The sequence below is a fragment of the Lissotriton helveticus genome, chromosome 7 (genome assembly GCF_964261635.1).
Source record: "Lissotriton helveticus chromosome 7, aLisHel1.1, whole genome shotgun sequence".
NCBI classification, from domain to species: domain Eukaryota; kingdom Metazoa; phylum Chordata; class Amphibia; order Caudata; family Salamandridae; genus Lissotriton; species Lissotriton helveticus.
The window spans coordinates 141,121,699-141,149,393 of NC_136068.1; the positions used below are offsets into that span (position 1 = coordinate 141,121,699).

General features: G+C 46.5%; 1 protein-coding gene across 1 annotated transcript; it reads left to right on the forward strand.

Annotated features, from left to right (window-relative positions):
- The first annotated feature begins 3,526 nt into the window (after positions 1–3,526).
- Positions 3,527–27,695, forward strand: POFUT1 (protein O-fucosyltransferase 1). The gene is made up of 7 exons (XM_078651778.1): positions 3,527–3,695; positions 8,724–8,845; positions 10,970–11,152; positions 11,941–12,053; positions 12,659–12,851; positions 21,634–21,876; positions 24,843–27,695. Exons 1-7 carry the CDS (start codon positions 3,602–3,604, stop codon positions 25,029–25,031), a joined length of 1,137 nt encoding a protein of 378 aa, XP_078507904.1. The 5' UTR covers positions 3,527–3,601; the 3' UTR covers positions 25,032–27,695.

Sequence of the window (27,695 nt, forward strand, 5' to 3'; positions counted from 1 at the left end):
GGTGGCAGCCCGGGATGAGACACCTTCCCGTGCACGCACCTGAGCACTTCACACGTCTTTAAAAGACCTTTTGCTAGTTAATGAGGCTTTGATGTTGCCCCCCCCTGCTTAGAGCCCCTGCAGATCCACTCTGCCTTTTGTTTGAAACTTGACTCTAGTTGCGCCTCTGACCTCCACACCATGTGGCGCAGTACCGTCCTGCATGATTAGTCTCGTCCTGCATGATTAGTCTCATCGTCCTAATTTGAAATAATACAAAAGAATGGACACAAGCGCGACACACCCACACATGGCAAGCGACACAGTGGAGTGTCGGGACACATAGTTTGGAAAGCTCTGACTTAAAAGGTTATGTTAGAGTTGCCAGATAACCAAACAAACAACAAAAAGAGCCTTTCGAGATTCCCTTGGTGATGCATTGCTACATGGTGTCCACAAGCATTTTCCCCTTTCTTTCTTCCTGATGTCTCTCCTCCTCCTACCCATGAAACACCTATTTTCCATGCCCACCCATTTATTCTCACCCCTTGACTTTTGTCTATCTCACATGCCTAAACGTTTCCCATGCCAGTTTCTACTTTCTGTCCCTCATGTCTTGCACATGTTTTTTCCTTCCTTGTATTCGTCTATCCACACTTCTTCTTTTTCTCCTCTGCCTTGTCTGTCTTACTCTTCCTTGCCCAGTCTCTTTCTCTCCTATGTTTCTCTCCTCTTTCACTCAGTTGCCTTATTTCATTCTTTCTCTTGTCTTTCTAGAGCTTTTCATCTATTTTCCCTGTCTTTACCAATCACTCTGTCCTCTTTCTACATCACTCTATCCCCCTACCTATCTTCCCTTTTTGCTCTCTAACCCAAGCAGTTGTGGGGAAGTGCAGGCCCACCTCTTTCCCCTCTTTACATTGTGACAGGCGAGATAAAGCTTAATGCAGATTAGTGTTGGTCAGAGCCCCAGCCAGAACACCTGTGTCTACTACAGTGCGCCTGGTGGCCAGGCACACAATCGTCCCGCTCTAATGCGCACCAGAACAGACTAGGACGGGCAGACCGATTGTGCATACATCAGCCTGCACAGCAAGACTAATCTTAACATAATCGGGCAATGAGAATGGGTGGTTGTGTGCAAGATGGCGATGCAAGACACGATTAGTGCACACACGTTCATTCATTCAAGCAAGTGACGATACTGCTCTCTGCTGATTGCAGCGCAAGCTTTGCTGCCTGATAACAAGCCACAGCCAGCCAATTGGGTGCTCAAAATGATGATCACCCCAATAGTCAACTACCTAGTCAGCATGCTTACCCTAGCACTAACCAACGACTTCCACAAGAAAACAGACCAAACTCTTAACAACTTCATCTGGAGAGATAAAAAGCCGAGAATATGCCTTGCAAAACTGAGATTAAAGCAAGAACAAGGGGGACTTAACGTAGCAGACCCTAGAACCTTCCAGAAGGCCGCGGTAGCCAGGCAGGGGATGCACTGGGTGCTCAACAAGCAACAATACACTCCGACCTGGCTATTACTAGAAAAAGCCATCCTCTGCAACACCGACCCACTCGCTCTCCTAACCACCAACAAAAAGGCACTAAAAGGGAACCCGATATTCAAAATAACAAAACAAGCTCTCCTCAAGGTAGACCAAAAACTAGAGATAAGCATAAAAAACTCCTTATGGGTAGCACTCTGGACAAATCCCAAAATCAAATACAGAGGCAGACCCCTTGATATAACAACGTGGACACAAACAGGCCTCTCGCACCCAGCTCAGATGGAGGAGAAGGGAATGCCCCTCACGTACAACAACATGAAGGAAAAACATGCCCTCCCTGATTTAGAGCTATACAATTTCCTGGCGATTAAAGCAGCCATCACAAAAGCAAATCTAGATAGGTGGACCCCATCAATATTCCAATACATGGAAAACATAAACAAGACCGGCCACTAGGTATCACAGATGTACAAACTCCTCCGCACAGCATCCACAAAACTCAACGCCAAAAACACAGAATACTGGGAAACACAGATAGGCTTGAAACTGACAGAACAAGAATTACAGATCATATGGAGGGCCCCTACACACAACATAATATCACCAGTACTAGCCCAAACAAAATTCTGACTTCTGCACCAAGCATACTGGACAACAGTTAAACTAGCAAAGCTAGGCCTAAGAGAGAACAACCGATGCTGGAATTGTGACAGAGAAATAGGGGACCTGGCCCACCTTATCTTCCACTGCAGCAAGGTCAGCAAATTCTGGAAGAAGGTGTTCGACTATATCAATAAGGTCCTAGGCTGCACCCTGAAACGAGAATTCAGCACTTTAGCCACAGCACACGTCAACACGTTGACTCACAACAAGACAGAAACCTCCTTGACTTCCTCCTCACCAGTCCAACAAAAACAGTATTAGCCAAATGGAAAGACACCACCAGGGCCACCTTTAAAGAATGGCTGAACTGGGTGACGTACCTAAGAGGGGCAGACTCAACTGCACTAAGACACACACCCTGGAGAAAAACCAACAGAGAGATGTGGTCATCTTTAGATAGCTTCCTTAACCCACACAAACCACCGTAGACAGCAGCGAGAAAGCTAAGATCGAGAACCACCCACAGTGTTCGACGGTCGTTCCACAACCTTCAGCCGAACGCCTATATGTTATATGTATACGTTATATATGTTATAACCAAGCTCATGACTGAAAGACGATGGACATTTCAAATGACACCCAAGAACCAACCACCAAACGCTTTTATACAATACATATATGCCAAATGAAACTGCGAAATGTTCTAAATGTTATATGTATATTTGTATCCTGTCAAAGAAAAACAATAAAAATATATAAAAAAAAAAAAAAAGTTCCGGTACTCAAAGAAAGAAAACTGAAAAGTGCTGGTACTCAGTACCGGACCATTTAAAGCACCGACTGTTCCTCAAACCAGAAGTAAGCTGACACTTTTCAACCAAAAGACTATTTTAACATTAGATTTTTCCTAGCAATCTGGTTTTAGGCCATACTGCAGAATAGCACTGAAACAGCAAGCATCCAAATCATGGATGGCACCCTTTTAATCACAAAGCAGGTCTCTTAATAGTGACCCTTGGTGCTGCATGATATTTCAACCACCTTACTTGCCATTAGCCACAAATTCCAGGTTGATATCCTGTTACCATACATGACGTTTACTGTTGGGTCACTTCAATGGTTCTTCTTCTTTGTGTTCAAAGTACTTTACAGATTCATAATGCTTAACATTACATACTACACTACATACATAATATGCAGAAACCAATCAGTCTTACTACGTTTAAGAGGCTGCCCAGAGGATCACATGATTCATAACCTACCCTACTAGCAATAGGGCGCCCATTCCTAGTACTTTTCAATACCTATTATTACGTTCTAGATATGCACTGAAATGCCACCTCCCTTCACAGTTAAGTAGGCGGGATCACAGCGGGCACCAATGCCGAAGCAGGGGGCGTGGTTAGGGCTCGTTGTCCAATACGCCCCTCTCGGCCCAGTCACGTGGCTTTTGCCGGTTTAAAAGTCACTGGTGTTGTCAGAGGCGCATCGTGGAGGGAGCCGCTGCCATGAACTCTGCGGTGGAGATATTGTTTCTGGTGGTGCTCGGGTCCGTGAGCTGTTGGGACCCGTCCGGCTACCTTTTGTACTGTCCGTGCATGGGTAAGGCGCGTCCCCGTCACATCTGGTTAGCGGAAATCCCCGACTACTCACCGCCAGAAATACAATGCGGATTAACAACATGAACGCTTTTGTGTTGACTGTTAAGGAGCGGTTTTGGTGAAACTACGCTTTTCAAACTGTACTTCCATCTCGTGCTTTCAGGCAAATTTTAACCTATTTTTCAGGAGGTTCACAGACAATCTGAAACTGTATTCTTCATTCAGGAGCCTTGTCAATCAGGCGACTTACCTGTTGTCTTTTAGCTGCCAGGTCTTTGGAAGTGAGCAGAAGGGGGCTGGGGTGTCGAGAAGAAAAAGGATAAATGGAATTTGTCATCAGTGTTGGAGGGTGCCTTTTTATTGGAGTTCGAAACGATAAACAATTACACTTTAAATACGCGATGTTGTTATTGGGTTCAACTGTATTTATTTTCAATTGGGACAAATCCTCATACGTCAGGCAATGATTACGCAGTGCATAAAACTGTACAGTGCACAGCCTTGCAATAGCTCAATAACAATTGGTTGTACACCAAGCTCTTTTCACATTTCTATTTATTCAGTCTCCATGCTTGCCAATCTATTTTTATAAACAGCAAATCACTTTTAATATTTTCCTGCTGACATAAACCTTGTCTGTGTGGTGCATGAGCTTCGTTAACTTAATACGAAATGCACACCACAAAAGTAATTAACATCTACTCAGTGTTGCTCACTCAAATGTTTATGCAGTAGGTGAATTCACCCATTAAGCTTTCTTACAGGTATTGTGGCCTGCAGGTTATCACAGGCTCACAGCCTGCCCTCTAGAGCAATTACTACAGCAGATATTCATCTTTCCGAGCTATCACAAGAATTGAAGCCTGTACATTTCAGGTATGTGCTTCACTTTCAGATGTATTGCCAATTTTTTTTCCAAGCTCTCTAATATCTTTAGCCCCCCTGGCATTGTTAAACTACACCTCCCTCCCGCATTACCAGTTTCTCACGTCATCATTTTTAGTTGGGCACAATACAGTGATTCAGTATGCTCGTACTCCTTTACATTCCCCTCCTCCTCAGTCTAATCTGCATTGACACTTACCTTAAAATACACAACCACCAATCACTAGATAATCCCAGTTCCAACCAATGACGGACCACACACCATAGATGTTTACATAATGGCACGCATTGTCAAAGTTCCATGCTCCACACACCTGTTGGCAGTGATGGATAGAGGCGGGTCGGCTGCCCTAATACTCCTTGATTTATCATTAGCTTTCGACACAGTCGATCATAGCGTGTTGAAACTGCGTCTGAAGACCTTGGGCATTAATGATTATGCACTCTTGCTCTCTTCATTTCTAGCGGATAGAACTCAGTCTGTTGCATTGGGTCACTATAAATCAGCGCCTTATGTACTGCTTTGTGGTGTTCCACAGTGTTCTTCCCTCAGCGTGACATTATTTAACATCTATGCATTGGAAAGGGCACCCTTGATTCAACAATTTGTATTTAGTTTGACATTTTACGCAGACGATACACAAATTGTGGTCGCTGCTTTTAAAAATTAATCCTCTATCTCACCCCGCTTTAAACAGTGCATACCGGAAATAAGTACCTGGATGAGCAAACATTGTTTAAAGCTCAATTCAGAGAAGACTGAGCTAATGATCTTTGGCACATTCGCCAACATGGGACGCCACTTGGTGGCCACATTGGCGTAACGAACCTTGAGGTGGCCCCCTGCAAGGTACTTGGAGTGGCCCCTCTGGACCCATTCAAGAGCTCTCCGGGCAGAGTACTGTGCTGAAGGGGGGCCCCCTGGATTTGGGGGCATCCCGCACCGTGGGGGCCTGAGTTACACCACTGGGTGGCCAGTTGCACTAGAAGAGGTAACCCAAACCAGTAACCAAGGCAAAAAAAAATTTGGGAATTGTAATGTGAACGAAATAAATACTAGTGTCTTTCTCATTTCTCACAATAAGGAAAATAAAGAAAAATGTCCTTATCTGCCAGCCAATTCCAGGAAGACTGGTAACTACACTTGTGTTATCTAAATTAGATTACTGTAACGGGTTGTACCTAAATATGCAAGGTCAACAACTAAAAAATTTACAGATGATACAAAATGCAGCTGCAAGAGTCTTACTGGAACTGCCTAAATATCGATCGGTTTCCAAAGAAATTCGGAAACTTCACTGGCTTCCAGTAATAAGCCGTATTAAGTTCAAGACCATGTGTCTTCCCTATCAAGCATTAAACAACACAGGACCCGATTTTCTTTAAAATCTTTTCAATTGGCATCTTCCTAGCAAACTGCTTCGGTCCGCTGAAGCTAAGTATATGACTGTTCCCAGATTTCCTAAAACTAATTGGGGTGGTCACAGCCTAAGTTATGGAACAGCAAAACTTTGGAACACTCTTACTTTGCATTTTAGATCCTTGCAGTCCTTGTCTTCCTTTAGGAAGGGCCCTAAACGCTGGCTTTTTCAGATCTAAGCCGCAGGTCTTGTGGTTATTGCTCTGAGCTGTAGTGCCGAGACACATCTGGGTATTTGTGCGCTCATTAAATTCAAATAACATAACATTGGCCAAGCTATCAGTATCCGGTATTCTGTCAAGACCTGCATCGCTAGTTGCTTCAGAAGTGTAACTACTCTCCCTTCCTGGATACCCTTGGCCCTTCCCGTAAACATTCCAAGATGCTCAGTACCGGTTGTGTCTTGATTTCCTTTAGATTGTGCCGCCTCCATTGGTGCAACAAGCTCCAGAGCTGCCTGTGCCTCAGTACATCTGACAGGAGATCCCTAGGCATCCCTCCACCATTTATCCTTGTATGCTTTAGCTTCCCCATTGCCCAGATTAAACTACTTGTTTATCCCTGTTCAAGACATTACACTACTCCTCTCGGCTATCTTGCAGACAATGCCAGTTCTCGCCATGTCAATCAAACCCCAGATTGACTCTTCCCTCTCATGGATCCCTTGATTCACAATATAAAACCTCCTCCATATACAGAGGCAAGGAATATACAGGAGTCTTCTCCTTCTCCACCCCCAGATGTTTTACAGGGTCTGCCTAGATACCCTCTAGACCAAACGATTGTCAGATAACTCCACCCCTTCCTTGGGTACAAACTGACTTTCCCAGATATTGTGCAAACAACTCCTCTTACTCTGCCCCCATAGTTCTTCCTAAGTAGATGCTCCTGACAAGCATCGGATCTTTTCATGCCTACACAACAATCCCTGCAATCAGATGCCTCCAAGGGGTGACTCTAAATGCAGAAGATATGGAGAAAAAACCCTCCATAAATACAGTAGAACCCATAAATACAGTAGAACCAATCTCCTTGAATACCCCCACCAAGATGATACCAGACCACTAAAGATGACCTGAGCCCTATGTTGACATAGTCTCCATACCGTCGTCTTATTTTGAAATACCCCCTAAACCTGCCTCTTTCGCAAAATATCCATCATTTACATCCTAAATGCTTGACATATCTGCCACTACCTCCTGATTTCTTGCTTGGGATACCTCCTAAATGTTCATCTGGCTTTATCTCCTAAATGCATGGCAGTTTTGGTTGTTAAACCTAAATGTTTTACTGGTGGGGTTCCACCTCATAAATGCTCCCCAAACCTACACTCTTCCTAAGTGCGAATTAGATATGTTTCCTCAAAACTGTTCCAATTTCCTGCGGACCTGCCTCTCCGAGGTTTTGGGGTGTGATGTTCCACGGTCACTGCGCTTAACTATGCTTCACATCACCGAAGGGATCGAAGGTAAGAGATACTAAAGACATCTGCTATTTCTAGGGCTTACCTTGGCTAAGCGTGACATTGCCAAGGCTTGGAAGGAGACTTCCCCACCCTCTGTTGGGGCATGAAAACAGGGCCTTGATTTCCCCTTGGGACTGGAGATTCCAATTTTTAAGGCGCACAGGGATGTCCCCAAAAACACCCGAAAATATGGAAGCGGTGGGACGATTATTGGGGGTCTATATCTTGAGCCTATCCCTCCGGCAACATGCTCTGATGGCTTGCCATGATGGTCCAAAGTTGGGTATGCGCACTGTGAACAACTGTATTTATGCTAACATCTCACAATTGGAGTCAATATCTGATAATGTATACATGGACATTGCAACACTGCTGTTCTTTGTTTATAATGTTCATCTATGTTTGATTCAGTCTTGTATATCTTCATTTTCTTGACGAATGTATTGTAAAAAGTTGACATCTTTACTAATGCCCTGTTATGCATATGATGTTTTGCCCTGGGTCTTCCGGGTCTTATTTTGCCTGTCAACAATAAAATCTGTTGTGAAGAAAAAAAAACTTCCAGTTTCCAAACTGTCTCCCTGACACAATTCCTCTCCTACCTTAAATACTCCCATGGCAGGAAATCCCATCCTATTTGCTTTCTGTGCCTTCTCCATTTCTAGTCCTGAACCTTCCCCCGCCCCTCCACCTATCAAATCCTGCCCTTTGTATTCCAGATCCCACTCAAAACGTGTCCTCGCGTATAGGAAGCCCTGGTGCGAAAGAATCCTAATCATTCAAGAACTTTAGGGCCGATCTAAAACATTTTTGGACATCCAGTAATCTACATTGAGAACTGTCTGGGAGTAATCACAACTTCCTTTCCATTATCTCTAGTGTGCACTGCTATCCCACTTATATTTTGCCGGCTAGAGACAGGGCTGTGCAGAAGGATAGCCCTTCCTCTCTATCCTGGTTATTCTTTCAGGACAATTCTAGTCGCCTGTACTTAAAACAGTTGGCCTTTCAAGGCATAGTTTGAAAGCCTTATGACCTTGATCCCTTTTCCAATGCCCCACATTCTGAAGGGCAAGCCAGGACCTTCATTGACCCTTTGGACAGTTGTAAATGCTATTAGACTAGCATTCTGAATTAGCCTCCCCTTCTTGCTTAGGTTTCCCTGGGAATGCCTTCTAACCGTCACAGGCTTTGAACCACCAGCTGAGACTTGTTTTTTCTCATGATTAATTCTTTTTGTTCACTTTTTCTCATTCTAGGGCGGTTTGGAAATCAAGCAGATCACTTCTTAGGATCCTTGGCCTTTGCAAAGATGGTTAATCGCACATTGGCAGTGCCTCCTTGGATTGAGTATAGACACCACCGTCCTCCCTACACCAATGTGAGTGAAATTTCATGTGTTTCCGGAACGGGTACAAGGTTACTTATGTTCATGTTTCTTGAGCATACCCATTTGTGCTCCTGCATGTGACTTTACTCTGGTACTTTGGCATCCTGTGCATAGTTCTCTTCACTCTTCTCAGCTGCTGTGACTCTACAGCAAGAAAATATTGTTCAAGAAAGTATAGTTACACTTCAGACTTATTAGCTAGATGCATCCTGATAACGTAGAGTTCCATGCAATCAGAGGAAAAAAGACCCCATAAAGTGTTGCAGTGGCTCTTCTTAGCACTGCATAGTTTAAACTTAATGTGGACAGGATTGAGGTCTTAAAAGTAGCATGATTTGGGTTTCTTAAGTTCATCATTGTTTATTCATTGCTACAACATTAGTTCAATTTCAAAGAACAGACTCCAATTTTTGTTGTCACGGACAAACATAGAAAAGGCCACCATGTTTTGTGACTATTCATAGATAATGGTTTCTGCTTCAGGGCCTAACAGTCAATCTAACTGAAGAAATCAAGCTATATGGTGTGTACTTTTATTGTATTCATGCACCCAATCAATATCATTCAGGGAATTTGTTGGGTAAAAGTAAAACCAGATTAGGGTAAGGCAGTTAAGGGAGAAACTTAAGTTAAAATGGTTAAAGAAACACAGGAAATGCAATAAAAAAGAGAAGAGAAGATTAAAACAGTACTGTAAATGTACACATATATGCTAAAACTAAATCGTCAATCAAATTCTCGAACACCATAATTGCATTAAGATCTTTTTAGAAAGAGCGCTCTAATTTCTGAACCTATTCACTGAATATAAGATGGCAGATATTTGTAGGTTGTACAATTGCTTATATTGGGGTCTCTGCCTTCCATTAGTGATTCATTGGGGGTCCACAGAAGTCAAAAGGGTAATAACCACTGACTTTAGTTGGGGTGGGGAAGTACAAATAATGGCTGACATCCCTTATTAAGGATTGCTCCTGTGGAAGCTTACATCTCAACTAAGGGGAATGGTCCTGCAGCTCTCATGGAACAGTTATTGTGGTGGTCTGCAAGAAATCCACCTGGCAAGATAGTAGGGTGTCCACAACAAAGAATTTTGGTACTTTGAAAAGTTCCTGATCAGACTATTTCACAGAAGCAACGTAAGGTTCCCAAAACATACTTCAACTTCAGGCATTAGAAGCAAAATTATGTTAAAGGGTGCTCGGGAATCAATACATGCATGCCAACTCCTCCATAACACACAACTTCGATAATACACAGATTAAATATAGTATTTGAAGCTTGCTGGGTGGTCTGGAATTCACAAGTGGATCTCAGAAGCGCACACAGAACAATACCGAAAGGGGTAGGATAAGGTTATGGGTTACAAGCAGTTCCTGCCCAGACCTAAGCTTCAGCATAAAAAGAATAATTACTTGACAGATATGCTGTCAAGCTCCAGAAGAGCAAGGGCATATAGGCAGTGTCAAAACAACATAGCCGGAGGTATCTTGACACTTTGACTCAGTTCACTTCTGAGGGGCAGTAAAAATATGGGGATAATGCACACCTAACTTCACTTGGAAGGTAGTAAAGAACAAGTTATGGCATCAAAAACAGTAAGGTCCAGCAGGTTCAAAGTGCACTGAGCCCATTTTATAGACTGTTTCAGATACAGAGTGAAAGGCGAATTGGTTGGTGTTCCTCCCATGCAGATTGTTTGGATGGGCAACAGTAAATACGCTTTCTTACCAAACAGACCTGCTCTTTGGTCGCAGTGTCTTGGTGATCTTTTTGGCGAACTGTCCTGGTCCGAGAACCATGATGTCTGAACTAGTAAAGCACAAAATACAAGAAAAATCTAGAACCAAGAAAACCTAGTCCAGTGGAGTAAAATGTTACATTAGCTGAGCTGTGCAAAGACTTGGTTGAATTAATGTTGCTAAGCAATTAAAACCAAACTATGGATACAATGGATTGTGTGAATGTTTTGTTAACGATGAATCAGGCTACCAAGGTTATTGTTGGGAGACGTTTGGAGTGAATGTCCTTGTACAGAGAGGGTGTTTAAAGAAGGTTAACAATTTGTGACTCAGATTTGCACTGGCTGGAGGCTGACTGCTCACTTTTCCTCAGGTTCATGTTCCCTACCAGGAGTACTTCAAGTTGGAGCCCCTCAAGAATTATCACCGGGTGATTAGCCTTGAAGAGTTCATGGAGAAGTTGGCACCAGAGCACTGGCCTCCTGGTGAGCGTGTGGCATACTGCTTCGAAGCAGCAGCACAGAGAAGTGTTGATGGGAAGACATGCCCAATGAAGGTACTTAGGTCTCACTTGGGGAAGACCTGCTTGTGCAGGGTAAAAGGCTTGCTGTCTTTATTTTTACAATTTTACTTAAGTTTTATATAGCGCGAACAAGACCATTTCTGGTATCTGAGCGCTGTGCAATGGAAAATAACAGAATGTACACAAAGTAATACATAGAATTACAGGGTAATTAAAGAAACAAGACTGTTTCGGGTAGCTGGGCTTTGTAATGCAGTATGCCCATAAGTTGTGGTGAGTGGGAGATCGGCAAGAGCATAATTGGTAATGTCAGAAAGATAAACTAGAGGATGTCAAACAAGCGAAGCAACAAGAGAAGAGTTACCAGAAGCAACTGGATTCATGGTGGTACGGATTAATCGCATGGAATTTGAACTGAAGCAGTGTAGAAAGACCTGTTTATTAAAACATCTGTTCCAAATAACTTCTTTTATTTTCACTGTGATGTATATTCATAACCTCCTCAAAGTACCTTGGATCGCTGCTGAGTTGGTGTTGTTGATACCTGTCTGAAATGTATTCCTTTCTACCATAATCTCCTAAGACATTTACATGTACTCTTGACTTTTTTGTACTTTTGGGGATTTTGTATGCTGGCCCTTTCTACTCCGTGTAAGTCTTGGACACCTTCGCCCATTCTGAAGTCTACATTTCTGACTGATTCTCATATATGTTTCATGCTATTCCACATTTCCTGTGTGGCACTTGTTTTGATTCACCTGTGACTTTTCCTGTTTACTTGTCGATTCTCATGTGGTTTTTGTTTTTTTTGTATTGTACAGGATGGAAGTCCATTTGGCCCTTTCTGGGACAACTTTGCTGTGGATTTCGATCAGTCAAACTTATTTGGGGGCATCTCGTTCAGTGCCTATTATAAAGATGAATGGCTGAGGAGGTATGGAAGCCATTTTCAGGCACATGTGATGGACCTTGAGTCCATATTGGGGGCTGGTTGCATGTAGTCTACTGGAGGGACTGCAGAAGGGGGATTAACTTGTTTTGTTACTTGGGCCAGGGAGACGATGGGTGTAAATGCAGATATCAAGTGATCATCTTTAAATTATTAATGACTTGAACACTGATCGCAACTGGTAACATTTATGAGTTCTTATTGTGTACTAATGTTCGAATTGATGTGTTGGCCCTTGGACAGATTATCGTTAGTGATTTGGATGGATGATTAGTTGGTGGGCTAGAATGTTCAAATGCAGAAACGCCAATGGGTTTAATTGGTCTGGTAGAGTTCAAAACCAGGTACTGTATCTAATTTGGTACTTGCATTATTTTGTAGAGACTAATGCTCTTGAATGATTTATGAAGACCACTCTTTGAATGAGCTTCTATTTGTCTTCAATGTACAGCAACATAAAAATACATTGATGGGGGATTAATGGACCCTTTATTAGGGGTCATCCGCTGCGCTTATAGTCTTTATATGTTTTAGTTTATTTATTTTTTATACTTTTCTGACCAGGATGTTTACATTTTTTCTTGTTCTAGGTTCCCAACATCTGAACACCCAGTCCTGGCCCTTCCTGGTGCCCCTGCCCAGTTTCCAGTTCTAGAGGAGCATCGGTGGCTTCACAAATATGTTGTCTGGTCTGATAAGATGATGCAGGAGGGGAAGGATTACATTCGTTCTCTCCTGGTCCGTCCCTATGTGGGAATCCATCTGCGAATTGGCTCAGATTGGGTAAGTTACTTGGCATAGACTTCTTAGCGTGACTCTTGTGACGTCAAAATAGATAACGCCTTGGAAGGTGGCCCTGGGTACCACACACCTTTTATCTTCTACAATGCATTGCAAATTACTTTTTCATATAGGTGTCTTACAAAAGTGCATGTTCCACTCTTCTACGTATCTGTATGGGTGAACATTTCTGTAGCCTCTGTCTTTTTTGGCCCTCCAGAATTGGTCCCCTTGCCAGTCTCTCAGTGTGGGATGAATGGATTTGTTACATTCGTGAAGGATACTTATCTGATTTGACTGCAAACCCATGAAAGGTTACCACAAAAGATGTTCTAATGCGGGGTGGTGAAAGAATGGCGGCATATGCCTGCATGGGAAAGCTCTGATCTTGTGGGGGGAATTATTTACCTTGGTTTCTTAATAGCTGAACCACTTTTGTAGTATGCCAACTCCTTAAATCCCACATTTGAAGAGTGCTTTCACCATGGCATTGCCCACTCCCTGTTGTCAAGACGCCAGTTCATTAACATTATTTCATCTCAACATATCAAGCTGCCACTTATATCAGTTCTGCTTTTGAGATGGTGATCTTCCTTCGCCACCACAATGTACATTTCCTCAGCCTGGTTCATGCGTGTTCTCTGGTCCTCCAATTTGAACATGCTAATTTACAAAAAAGGCTTTATGGAATTACTTTAAGAGGCTGGTTCTCTCTCTTCTCCTTGCGTGCACCTGTGTATGAACCTTTTCTTTTAAAATGAATGGGTAGGGGCGTGGCCAAGATGGCGGGCTGACCGGTCGCTCCTTCCGTGAGCTCCTGAGTCCCCGGAGCCCTTGATCCATCCTGCGCTGCTGATCTCCCCCAGATCTAGCGGAGAGGGGAGCAGAAGCGGCCGGGAGCCAGGTGTGAGCGGTTGGGGAGCACCCGGAGGCACAGACGCGGAGATCGACGCCGCGCAGAGCGGGCCCCTGAGGCGGGCGGACATCGCGGCCTGAACGAGGCCGGGCGGAGGGAGAGCGGCTGACCCGCGGCACCCCGGTGAGGTGGAGCGTTCCCGGGCCTGCTGACCAGCGGAGGCGCGGTCGAGCCCACCCCCGGCGGCGCCGGTGCTCCCTGGCGTGAAGAGCCGGCGGCCTTGGCCCTTGGCGGTGCGGCGCCATCCGCCCCTGGTGGTGAGAGGAGTCGGGGAGGAGCGCTGCGCGGACCCGGGGATTTGCGGAGCCTGGAGGCCTAGCGGGCCGGAGACGCAGGTGGACTTCCTTTGCGGGCCCCGGCTCTGGAGCGGCCCGGCGTGGACCCCGGTGGGACGCCTATGCCTGCCTGTGACCGGTGAGACTGATCTGGTGGCTGCATTGAGGGGCACACACGCGGGGCTCGGGCGGAGGGCGCCAACGAACTTCGGTGACCCTGCCCACCGCCGGGCCTGTGCCCCTCGGGCTTGTACTACCGACCCTCGTCCCCCAGTGGGCTTGCTGGGCCCGCGTGCTGCGCCTGGGGCCCTGCAGGAGTTTGATTGGCCGGAGGGTGCTGGACGGAGTGTGGCTTGCCCGGCGCAGGGTCTCATAGGGCGGCGGTGCCTACCTGGAAGGCTGCGGTGGAGCAGCGACACGGCCGGGAGCCTGAAGACAGGGTGGTGACCCGCTCCTGGGAAGCAGGGACGCACTAAGAGAGTGTTGCAGTGGAGTGCTGGTCGTGCTCATCTCTCATCCAGACTGTCGGGGAGCTTTGGGGCGCTGCCTAGGAGCCCCGGGTCTGCACTGGACCGACTTGCTGCGGGAGCCCACGTGGTTCGCGGGCCCTCTCCCTGCGACGCACCGCCGCCTCTGCGATGTCAGGTAACAGGGGAGGCAAGAAAGGTGAGCGTACCTTACCCGAGATGTTGGGCAGGGGAGCCCCGAGACAGGACAGATCCCAGCCGACGCCGAGCCCCTCGTCCGGATCTCGTGGGGCAGAGGGGGGTGAGCCCCCGGTCACCAGGTCTTTTCTGGAGTCGCTGTTTAGCACACTCAGGGAGGATTTTCAGACCCTGAAGCAGGAGGTGGCGGGCGAGGTCCGAGAAGTGAGGAGGGAAGTTGATTCGCTTGGTGAGCGGGTCGCCACCATGGAGGACGCTAATCAATCCAGGGACGAGGAGATCACGAACCTACAACAGGAAGTGCTGCGGCTTCGGGACCAGCAGATCGACCTCCAGGCCCACGCCGAGGACCTTGAGAATCGGTCAAGGCGCAACAACATCAGGGTCAGGGGCGTTCCGTCCAAAGAGGAGGGGGAGGACGTCACGGCCTACCTACGAGACCTGTTCCGGGATGTCCTGGGCGAAGCGGCTGACTTTCCGGTGAGGATTGACAGGGCGCATAGAGTGGGCCTCCCGCGTAGGGCCTCGGCACCACCCCCAGATATATTGGCCTTTCTCCCGGATTTCCCTCTGAAGGAGCGTATCCTCCGCGAGGCCCGTCAGAAACAACCGTTGAGCTTCAGGGGTCACCAGATTGCGTTGTTTCATGATCTGTCCACGATTACGTTGCAGAAACGCAAATCCTTCAAAATTGCCACGGACTTTCTACGAGAGCATGACACGCAATACTCCTGGGGCCACCCCTTCAGGCTTATTTTCCGCTGGAACGGGACACTGCACCAACTGAGATCCCTTCAGGACACGTGTGGGGTGCTAGGAATCACCGCTACTGAGGAAGATGTCCCGACGCCACGCCGCCGCAATTCTAGAGGGGGCTGGCAGACAGTCCGACGGCGCCGGACCACGCCTCAGCCTTCTCGACCGGACTCTCCTACGGTCAGAGCGGAAATGGACAGCGCCATTCGGGAGGTATCCGGCTCCACGTCGTCCAATGACGTGGCCTTGACGGCTTGAGCATCGTCTTGGGGGAGATCATCTTGGCTTTACTGGCACTGCAGGTTTGAGGGTTCCGGGGGGGGTGGGGGGCTCTGGGGGGGCATGGATGGTGGCTGGACGTCCACTCGGACACTTTACCACAGACTTGCCCGTTAGGGGCTGGACTGGGACAATGGGGTTTTTCAAACCATTAAGGTTGATGTTGGGGAGAGTAGGGAGGGTTCTGTGTGAGGGGGTGGAAGAGAGATGGAGAGATGGGGAGTTGGGGAGTTTGAGGGTTGTTTGGGGTGTTGGGGGGGGGAGGGTTCGGGATTTGGGATGTGCCTCATTTGCCTTCTGCTGTGCTTTTTGTGCCCTCATGTTGCCTTTCTTGAGTGGGGAGGTATCTGTTCGGGAGGGGATTCTGATGGTGTGCTGGGCGGGCTCTCTGGTTTCAGGGTGCTGTTGTTGCTGTGTTCTTCCTGCGCTGGGAGAGGGGGGGAGGGGTGGTGCTGGCCTTCTGTTGTGTTCGCCCTGGGCCCCTGCTACTTCAGGTTCACATGTCGCCTCCCCTTTGGTTATTTCACCGTGGCTCGCTCCTGCGCCTGCCCCGCTCCGCCTCCCCGCCTGGCGGGGTGTTTCCCGTGTCTCCGGGCCCCATTGCAGCTCTTTCTCCTTTGTTTACTCATGGCCCTGAAGATCGTTACCCTTAATGTGAAGGGTTTGAATAACCCGGTCAAGCGCAGGGCGATACTATCCCTTCTTGAGAGCACCCAGGCGGATATCTGCCTTTTACAAGAAACGCATCTCCTGGCCCGGGACTGTCCCAGGTTGCGGTCCCCGAAGTTCCCGGTTCAGCTTTTTTCCTCTGGGACTACTAAAACGGCAGGGGTTGCTATCTTGGTGTCTGGGAAGTTCAGGGGGGAGGTACTGCACAAGGTGGCGGAGCAGAAGGGGAGGCTCCTGGCATACAGATTTAGGTTAGGGGGTTTCCCTTTCACGGTGGGTTCTGTGTATAGTACTAATGATCGCCAGGACTTGTTTCTGCAGTCTGCTCTAGCCGACATTGCGACTACCCCAGATAGGCATATACTCATTGGTGGTGACCTGAATATGGTCTTCAATTCCTCTTTAGACAGATCCGCGCAGCGCCATCCACGGACTGGGGAAATTTCACAGCTTAGTGCCTCACACTTAGGAGACCTTGACATGCACGATCTTTGGAGACAATTACATCCCGCCTCGAGGGCCTATTCCTATTACTCCCACGCACATAGGACTTACGCCAGGCTGGACTACCTCCTGGTGACGGGGCCGTTGGCCGCACTTGCGACGGCATCTGACATAGGGGTCCTCACGTTGTCGGACCATGCTCCGGTGTCGGGATGCTTCCAGTTGCCGCCGATATCCCCGAGACGCGGGGTCTGGCGCCTCCGAGACACTCTGTTACACCGACGGGAGGTACTGTCGCGGATCCGGGCCGCAATTGCTGGGTTCCGGGAGCACAACGAGAACGACGATACCACCCGGGCGACGCAGTGGTCAGCCCTGAAGGCGGTGCTGCGGGGAGAGTTCATTTCCATCTCCTCGGCGGAGAACAGGGATAGACAGCGGAAGAGGGACGAACTTACAGGTACGGTTCGAGAGCTAGAACAGGTACACCAAAGGACAGGGGCCCCCAGAGTCTGGAGGCGGCTCAAGGCGGCGCGGAAGCTTCTCGCCGCACTGGACATGGACAGGGCGGAATATGCGGCGCTGCGCCTGAAGCACGCATACTATACTGGCGGTGACCGTTGCGGCCGGTTGCTAGCGAATAAACTGCGGGTACGACACCAACGCCAGAAGGTCGAGGGCCTGTCCGTCCCCGGAGGCGGGTTGGTCACGGAGGACGACCAGATAGCGGAAGGCTTCCGCCGATACTATGCGGACCTCTACGCTGGCGAGCCCCCATCGGCCTCGGCAGAGGCTGATTACCTCACATCGGTCGACCTCCCGGTACTCACACCGGAACAGGCTGAGTACCTGGACCGGGATATCCGCCCGGAAGAAGTGATTGGGGCTATCTCCCGACTCAAGCATGGGAAAGCCCCGGGGCCCGACGGTTATACACCACTCTTCTACAAAACATTCTGCCTGGAACTGGCCCCGCTGCTGACACGACTCTTTAACTCCTTCGCGGAGTCTGGGGCCATCCCCCCGGATCTACTGAGGGCGACGGTGTCGGTTATTCCCAAACCGGGAAAGCCCCGCACCGAATGTGCCTCCTATAGACCGATCTCGCTGCTCAATGTAGACCTTAAGCTTTACACCGGGATCCTGGCCGCACGTTTGGCGCCTCATCTGCCGGGGTTGGTGGATCCGGATCAGGCCGGGTTTGTACCGGGCCGGCAGACAGTGGACAACACCAAACGGGTGGTCCACGTTCTGGAGAAGACCTCTCGGATCCCCGGGGAGCATATGCTGCTTTCGGTGGACGCCGAAAAGGCGTTCGATCGGGTGCATTGGCCCTACCTCGAGAAGGTTCTCTGTAAGCTGGGGTTGGGCGAGAAGTTTCGCACCCTAATACTTAACTGTTACAAGTTTCCCACTGCGACGGTGAGGGTCAATGGTTGCAATTCGGGCCAATTCGCGATTGAACGGGGTACTAGGCAGGGGTGCCCCCTGTCCCCACTGCTCTTCGCTCTGTACATGGAGCCTTTTGCCCAGAGGATTAGAAGTAACCCAGAAGTGACGGGTGTCAAGATGGGCGGCTACATCCACACGATCAGCCTCTATGCGGATGACGTGATCTTTATGCTCGACAACCCGAAGGAGGCGCTCCCTGCCTGCCTCGCAGAGTTGGACGCTTTTGCGGCTGTGGCGGGGTTCAAAATGAATATAAAGAAATCGGCGGCCCTTGACATCTCGCTCGCCTCGGCTACCAGGTTGGAGCTGCAGAACCGCTTCCCCTTGCAATGGTCTAGAGATCTGATCCCATACCTGGGGGTACTGCTGGCACCATCCCTGCCTGCCATGGTTACGGCTAACTATGCGGCCTTAGGGACCAAACTGAAGGAAGAGTTGCTCCGGTGGAGCAAAGGTACGCTATCACTGTTGGGACGCATTGCTGCAGTGAAAATGACTCTCTTGCCGCAGGTGCTGTATCTGTTCCGTGCTTTGCCTTTACAGCCTCCGAAGGGATGGATACGACAGACTCAGGCTGATATCGCTCGATTTGTTTGGCAGGGTCGTAAACCTAGACTCCGTAGAGCCCTCTCCACACTGGCACCCGAGTCCGGGGGCCTCGGCATCCCGGACTTACACAAGTACTTCCAGGCGGCGCAGTTGCGCTACTTGGTTGAATGGAGTAAATGGGAGTCGGACAGACACTGGCTGTTTCAGGATCAGGCGGTGGCGGGCAGGACTCTGCAGGAGATACCTTTCCTTCGCAGGAGTCACAGGCCCCCCAATCTGTATGCGTCCTTTGTCACGCAGGCCACGCTCCGCGTTTGGGATGCCGTGTGCACTCGACATGAACTTACCACCTTCCCGTCGCCGCTTACTCCCTTGGCGGGGAATCCTGACTTCCGGCCCGGAACAGAGCCTGGAGCTTTTTCGCTCTGGCAGACGGCCAGGTGCTGTGCTTTGGTTCATATTTATGGCCCGGAGGGTGCTGTGTCGTTCACTGACTTGTGCAGGGAATACCACTTACCCGAGACGGAGCGTATGCGATATCTGCAGGTTCGCCACTGGGCGTTACAGCCGCAGGTGCGAGATCTGGCTGATCGGAAACTTACCCCATACGAGCTGTGGCTCGCGACGCGCTCCTCCGACGCCAAGCTTATCTCGGATCTTTACCGGCTACTACAGCCCCCCCCCCATCACTTTTATAGCCCCGGGAGGGCGCGCTGGGAGCGGGAGCTGGGGAGGACGCTGAGTCACAAGGAATGGGACGACATTTCATATCGAGCTCGGCACTCGGCCTACCACACTGGGCTCACGGAGACTTTTACGAAGATATCTACGTACTGGTACTATACGCCTCAGAGGCTGCACGACATGAACCACCACATACAGGACACCTGCTGGCGCGAATGTGGGCAGACGGGAACACTCTCGCACATTTTATGGGATTGTCCGTTGCTGGGTCCGTATTGGCGGGAGGTCCTGGATGATATAGATCAGTGCTTTGACATAGAATTGCCGCGCCTTCCTGCATATGTTTTGCTAGGGTTACCCAATGGCCTGATGTACCCACTGCGCTCTAGGAGGGGCAGACAGATAGCGATCGCTCTGGGGTCGGCGATCCAGAACATCCTTATATATTGGCGTACCACCACGCTTCCCACAACCACGGGCTGGTTACACAGGTTGTGGCATGTTCTAGGGATGGAGAAGATGTCCCTCACGGTGGCGGGGGAGGTAGACAGATTTGATGACCTGTGGCAGCCTTTTGGTGTCCTATTGCAATCAGAATTCAAAGAGATCACCTGTCCACGTTATCTCCGACTGCTGCGGCTGACCACCCCGATTTCCTAATGGGTGGGGGGGGAGGAGGGGAGGGCACGGGGTTCCTTTCTGGAAGTGAGGGTGTTGCTGGACATTAGCTCAGGCACAGGGGGGTGGGGGGGAGTTGGGATGGGGAGGGGTGGGAGTTGGGGGGGGGTGTTCTAGTTTTGGAACAAGTGCATCATGGCGCTCACGCTCTTATTGGGGCTCTACACTCGCCTGGCTAGTCCTCTCCGGATACTGATGGGGTTCTTGGGGAGAGTCTTTGCAGTATACTTTCATGATGTCTGTATTCCTTTGTATGTATTATTGTTTTTCTTGTTGCAGAAACTCTAATAAAATACTTTAAACCTAAAATGAATGGGTACTTTTAATATGCATACATAATGTAAGAATATCAACCTGAAACGTAGCTTCCTGGTGGCTATTATGGCGGTTGAGCTTTTTGCTATCTTTCACAAGAGTGTGGTTGCCTTCGGACCAAAAAGGGAATCCAGGAACCGAAGTTTTTTGTTTCCCCTTAACCAGGCAAAACATTTACTTGGTCACTTCTCATGCCACCAAGAAGCCTTACATAACATTTGGCATGAAATGAGGAGTTGCTTGTCCAGTCCAAAGTTTGTTTCACGATGAATCAAGTACTCTGGAACAAGCAGGCCATGCCGGACTGTTTCAATTACAGTTTTAACGAAGGGCCACCAGAGCTTGCAGATATTCCCTAGCTGTAAGAGAAGATGGCTATTGCAGGTCTTCCAGGGATCAGTGTGTTAGCAGAAAAGTGCAGTTTAAGAACCAGAAATTCAGCCTACGTTTCAGCACTTTTTCGTAGATTCTGATGCAAGAGGTGAGACACAAGTGAAACAGAAGTTCGTTCGAAGTGTTAATGTTTACTTCATCTCCTGAGGTTGATATATTCTAATATCATAAATCAGTGTGAGACGCTTTTGCTGGAAAAGTAGTTTTACAGTTCTTTTTAGAACTAGTTTCTCAAATTAAAATTTTTTTGGTTTGACAAAATGCCAGTTTACTATTACACCATGCCTTAAGTTCTGATATTCAACCGGTGTTGGACAGAGGAACTGGCAAGAGGATTTGTTAGGTACAGAGTCTCAGGAAAAGCAAGGTGCGAATTGCACTATCTGATTCAAACCCCTTCAGATGGATTTTAAATGCTGCTTCTATAAATCTGGCAACCCTTTGTTTTGACTGGGACTTTTGCTCCCAACATTTGCAATTTATCACATTGTTATTGTCCTAAGGGCTTTTCCTCAAGACGTTGATCAAAAGTGGTGGTGATGTGTTCACAGAAGATGTGACGTGTGCAGCCAGTACCATGTTTTCTGGCAGTAGGTGTGAGCAAATACCTCAAGGGTAGCTTTGCTTGCTTAGTGGCCCGATCCAGCATAAGAGTGCACTAGGCCATATGCAAGAAAAACCACTAGTCATGTAGTGTTTTCTTCCTACAGAAAAATGCCTGCAAAATGGTAACTGATGGCTCAGCAGGGCCTCACTTCATGGCCTCCCCCCAGTGTGTTGGGTACAACCGCCAGAAGGCTGCGGAGCTTACCATGGATATGTGCCTGCCGGACTTTGCTGAGATCTCACGAGCCCTGAAACTTTGGGTGCAGGAGATCGGGGCTCTATCGATCTACATCGCCTCTGACTCCGAGTCATTTAAAGAGGAAATACAGCAGCTCTTCCATGGAAAGGTATGTGTTGCTGGTTTGTCTTTTGTTTGTTTGCTTGCTAGATACCCATGACTGGCACTCAGTCTGTGAAAGGAGGTTTGGATTGGAGAGGGAGCCGATACAGAAGTGGTTCTCTCCATATTGTTTATGAACACCAGTGAGCTCCACATGCTGCTCTTGAACATGTAAGAATCCTGTGCTATCTTTTTAAAGCGGCTTGTCTGACCACAGATTCCACCCCTCTACCCACCATCCAACCCTCCCACACACCTCTTCCTTTCAATGTAACTCTGTGTTAGGTCTGCTTGTTTGCACCAGCGGATTCCCCTTTTATAAATGTGTTTTGCGCCCTGCTCTATATATTTTTTTTATTTAATTTATTTTTTCATGCATAATGGATTGCATATTTGTAATTATAGAGAGTCCAGAAATTTCAGAAAATCCAAACTCCTGCCAGAAGAATTTACCAATTTCTATACAGCTCTCCTCTGTAGTATAAACATTACTGCCATAGCTTTATTTTAATACTACACAAGAAAAACACTTGTCCTTACCACAACCGCCTTTTAATTATTTTGATTGACGCATTGATCTAGTAACTTAATAATGACTATTAGGGATGTGAAACGTTTCTATTACTCTAGTGTCTTGGGTCTGGTGGCTTAGTGGACTAATGTGTCTACTGTAGGGACCTGTTTTTGATCTCATGGTCACCAGTTCAAATTCCGGCAGGTCCACCCAGCCTTTCACCATTGAGTTGGTTAACAAACATCTGTTATTCAGCGCCAAGATTTTCATGGGTGAACGTGTGCTTTACAAATATACGATTTGTGTAAATGTAGTTTTGTTGAATTCCTGATTATTGACCTGCCCATAATTACATTTCCTGCTTTTCTTACACCTAAGGATCTTTTTATTTTTGGTCTTAGAGTGTGACTCCAGTAATTTGCAAACATTTTGTATTCAAGTACTAACCTTGCTTAGCTTTTTGTTATATGTGCTCTCAAACAGGCAACACCAATGATCGTGAACATTTTACATGCAAGTGCGTACCTTGCTTAGTTTTGTTTTCCTTGCTAGGGCTGTGAAACAATGTTTCAAAAGTAAATTGAGAATTTTTTTGTACACAAGTTCGTACCTAGCATCGTTTTGTTTTCTTGTGAGTCAACACAAATTAAACGTATGTACAAAATAAATATGCACGGCCCATTTTCAAATACAATCTCATGTTAAATTTAATTGCCTTTTCATACTTTTTGCTAGAAATTCTCTCCCAGAGAGGGTAAAAAATTAAATAAAAAAAACTCAAACTTCACTCAGTCTTACCCCCAGATGCATTAAGAACCCATTTTGCTATTCCTTAATAGCGAAAAATAACAATTTTTGCTATTCAGGAATAGCAAAATGCAATGCATGAAGAAATCACAAAAAAAATAGCGATTTCTTAAAATTCCTTAATTGCGGGTCGCAATTAAGGAATACCTCCCCATTCATTCCTACGGGCCTAGAGGCCTATAGGAATTAATGGGAAGACATTCTCAATTTGCGAATCGCAAATTGAGAATGCGATTTCAAGGGTGCAGGGGTGTCCAAAAGACACCCTGTTGCACCCCTGAAATTGATCTGTGCACATATGTTGCGCATGAAACTTTGAAAAATGCACTTTAGTGCATTTTTCAAAGTTTTTGCAAATTACCATGAAGTTCAACTTCATGGTAATTTGTGAGCCCTATTAGCGAAATCGCTATTTTTTAAACTTTAATGCATTGCATTTAAGGAATCTAAATTTGAGATTCCTTAAATGCAAGTAATCGCAATTTTGCAATTTCTTACTTTGCGATTTTTGCATTTGGGATGATGCATCCCAAATGCAAAAATACCGGTCGCAAAGGGGCAGATTCTGAGAATCGGGCCCCCTTTCGAGCGGATTTGACCTTGATGCATCTGTGCCTAGGTCTCTACAGGTAATATCAGCCTTAGGTTGAGACATGGGGTATTTCAGTTAAGCAGTGCATGGAGTTGAATCATTGAATGCAGCATTAGGTACATGCATGCTTTTGCTTGTGCTAAATTGATAAAAGGATGCAGTTTTATTTTTGTGAACAATAATTGTAACTGGTTGTGTCACATTATTCTACACACCACTTTGGGTTTATTTCCAAAACATTGTTGCAAGTTGAAGTAATGTATTTCAGTTGTTTCTTCATTTTTTCACCCCAATATTGACCCTAGTGATTTATATTCTGAATTTCCAAGGGGTACCGTTTTACTCGGTGCTATTAACCTGCTGTCTAGAGCAGTGGTTCATAACATTGGGTTTGGAAAACCTACTTGGGAGTGGGTTCACAACTGTTTTAAAAGTTAAATAATATTAGCAGATTAAATTATATCTACATAAAAAAAATACATTAATTTTTTTTTAATGTTCCGTAAATGTGAAGGAATTGGAAACTGAAAATGAAGTTGATATCCTTAGCTTGATTCGAGGGAGCTGCTCTGGTACAGCCAACAGTAGTATGGACAGTTGTGAACTCAATTAAAGCACTAATGTGCACCGACAAATTAGGAGCAAAAAAGACAAAGCCATAGATGGAGCTGATCATATGGCTTTCTCTTTTTGTAATCAATCCAGATGTTTTAACACTCCAGCCTTTCAATTAAAATATCAATTTTGATATACCTTGTCTGTGTATCTGATGAAATATTTCATAATTTGTTTAATTTATATTGTTTCTGTACTTTTGTGTATTGATTTGAGGTTTAAACTATTGAAATTGCTTAGGTGAGGGTTACCGGTGTCTAGTAGTCATTCATTGGGGGTACCCAGAAGTCAAAAGGTTAAGAACTGCTGGTCTGGAGCTTTACACAAACACAAGATTCAGGCAAGTGGCTGGAAACCTTTTAATCTGCAGAGCGGCAGGAGGTTGACTTTGATGTGCCACAGTTACTTTTTTCAGTTCAATCTCCTAACCTCCTTTCTGTTTCAGGTGAAGGTGGTGAGTCTGGAGCCTGATGTAGCTGTTATAGACCTGTACATCCTGAGCCAGTCCGATCACTTCATTGGGAACTGCGTCTCCTCCTTCACAGCATTTGTGAAGCGGGAAAGAGATGTGCATGGGAGACCTTCCTCGTTCTTTGGCATGGACCACCCCCCAGCTCCCCGGGATGAATTATGAAATCCAGACACCACCTAGCAACTCTGGAGCAGAAGGTTCAGTTCCAGGTTATGTCTCCTGGATCACAGTAGCAAATTGATGTTCAGTGATATCAGGATCTTCTCGGCACACATTGTGTAATTTGACAAGCATTCCTGATCACACTTTGTGTGCTGGTTCATCAATTGTGTGTTTTAAAGGTATTCTGACATCTCTGTATAGAGAGAGGCAAATGTTCAGACCACAACACAGCAAGCGCATTTGAGACCCTTTTTAGTTGAGCAGACATGCTCACACAAGGGTGTCCATCTATGTTTACCAAATGTGCAAACGTTTACCAAGATGTAGGAATTTCAGATACTCTGTAGAAGCCATTAGAAAGTCAGTAAAAATGCCAACACTTTTTGAAATGAAGCACATTTTCCAGGGTTTTAGTGTTGGTACTTGGGAAAGCCCTTGCAGAAACGGTGCTTGTCCACGGTTTTGTACATAGATTTCGTAGTAATAATTCTGAACTAACAGTACCGCCCACTGAGATTGTGGGACCATGGAGGAGAAGCTCTCCTCCACATGTCAGGGTCATGAGAACTTGATCACTGCAATTCATTCCGTGCAGCAGCTACCTGCTGCCTTCATTTTGAAGGTATGAGTGTGGTTGAGGACTGCAAAATGCCAGGGACTGTCCCTTCACGTTGCCTGCTGGGAGGCGAAATTGAGCTGTAGATATGCAGGTATAGTCTCCTGCAGCCCCCACGAAAGTGGGAGCTTCATGAATAGAGCATGATGGCTGCGACCTTGAGCAGATGTACATTCCTCCCTAGAACTTTAAGAAGAAAAATGGAGGGTACTAGGATGATCTGGTATGTTGAGACCGTTTCCTCATATAACGAATGTCTGACAAAGACCTCTCGTGAACAAGTTCTTGTTCTCTTATAGAGGTTTGTTATTGAAATAATGTTCTGTATTCTGGGATCTTTATCATAGCCTACCGAGTAAGGTGGAGTGTTGCAGGACTTTGTGTCTGTTATGCACCCCTTTCTCCCAAGAACCCCAGTGGTAGTCTAATAAGATGAAATTCATGGTTATGCCCAAGAAGCAATAACTTCTGTAGCTTTAGATGAGCTCTGCTAATGTGATGTGCATTCTCTGGACTTTACATACAAGTTGTTGTAGGGTGCTTATGGATAGTGTATTTATAAGCCATTATACAATGATTTTCAATGCACTCAAAAAGGACTGTTGAATGCATTTGCATGATCCATTTTCTAGAAGTGATCCTTGAGTTGTAGTCCTGAAACAGATACTATAGGCACCATATTGGTGACTTTTGGAACTATGCAAGCTTGATTCCACTCCTGGCTTACTCTCCAGTCCACACTGGTTTCCTATTTGATCCAGGTTACTTGCCGAGTGCTTTAAATGGCCTATATAATCATATTTTGGGGCATTTAAAAGCAAGCCCCCACCATGACGTATTCCTGGCATCCAGGGCTCTTTTGATTACGGTCACAGGAACGGCAAGTATTCAATGTTCCTATTTTTATTGAGTCCCTGTTGGACCAGGGAGCATAAGGGGCTTTGGTGTAGTCTACCAATGTCTCTTGAAGAGAAAGTGTTATTGTCCTCAGACTTTCAGCTTTTCGCCTTAGAAGAAGACAAAGCACTGTCATGCAGCATGTGAAATTAAGAACTAAAGCTTTGGTGTTATCCTAGTATATTCAAAGGAAACGTTCTGTGTTGGGACTTCAAAGCCTCTTTGAAACAGATCAGGTACTCGGAGAAAACTAGCAAACAGGACATGAGCCAAACACACATGACTTGAGAATAATTCAGCTAAAGGTGCTAAACCCTGCATTGCAAAGATTTCCAGCATAAGATCAAGTCTTTTGGGGTGCCATTAATGCAAATTGGTGAGGGCAGATTGCCCAGTACAGGTCGATGAGAACAGTATCCATGCTCTGCTTATCCCTTTAGTAAATGCGTTCCTCTTAGTTGAGCCTCATGTTAATCTACTTAGTATGAATATCTTGAAATTGTTGACATGATATGGCAGTCCTAGATCTCTGCTGAGACACTCAGTCTTAAAGATAGAGCAAATGTTGCATTATCAAGTTTTGTGCATCTTCACAGGAGGAGTGCCTGGGCATGCCACCAATGTTTATTTGCCCTTGAAGGATGAGTGACCAGTCCAGGTAAACACACACCCTATATCTAGAAGAGTAAAAACTGGTGTATGTGCACTGGTAAAAGTCTAAGTAAATGCACGTATTCCCACCTGAAAGGTAGAGGGAACAATGTGTATGCCGGGGCAGAGGCACACTGTGGGTAGAACACTAACTTATGCATCTAGAAGAGTAAAAATATGTATTTGTGCACCAGATGAAGTGTCCCTGGAAGGAAAAGAAGAAGTACTTACCTGCTTGCAATGGATAACATCAGATCCATGACCATGAATTCTTCGATCCTGCTAATTATTGTAAATTACCTTTCCTATTTTTTTTATTTTACATCCCTGAATATTTTTTTTTTAATCAAACGGTGCCAAGATTTAGGATCAGATATTTCTTCGTGTTAATCATGCTGCTGTGACAATTTTATACAAATTATCAAGCTGCTGTGGCACCTGTTGCAATGAGTAATTTGATCATGTGAATTCATTTTCTCAATAAAACATTTTGACATTGA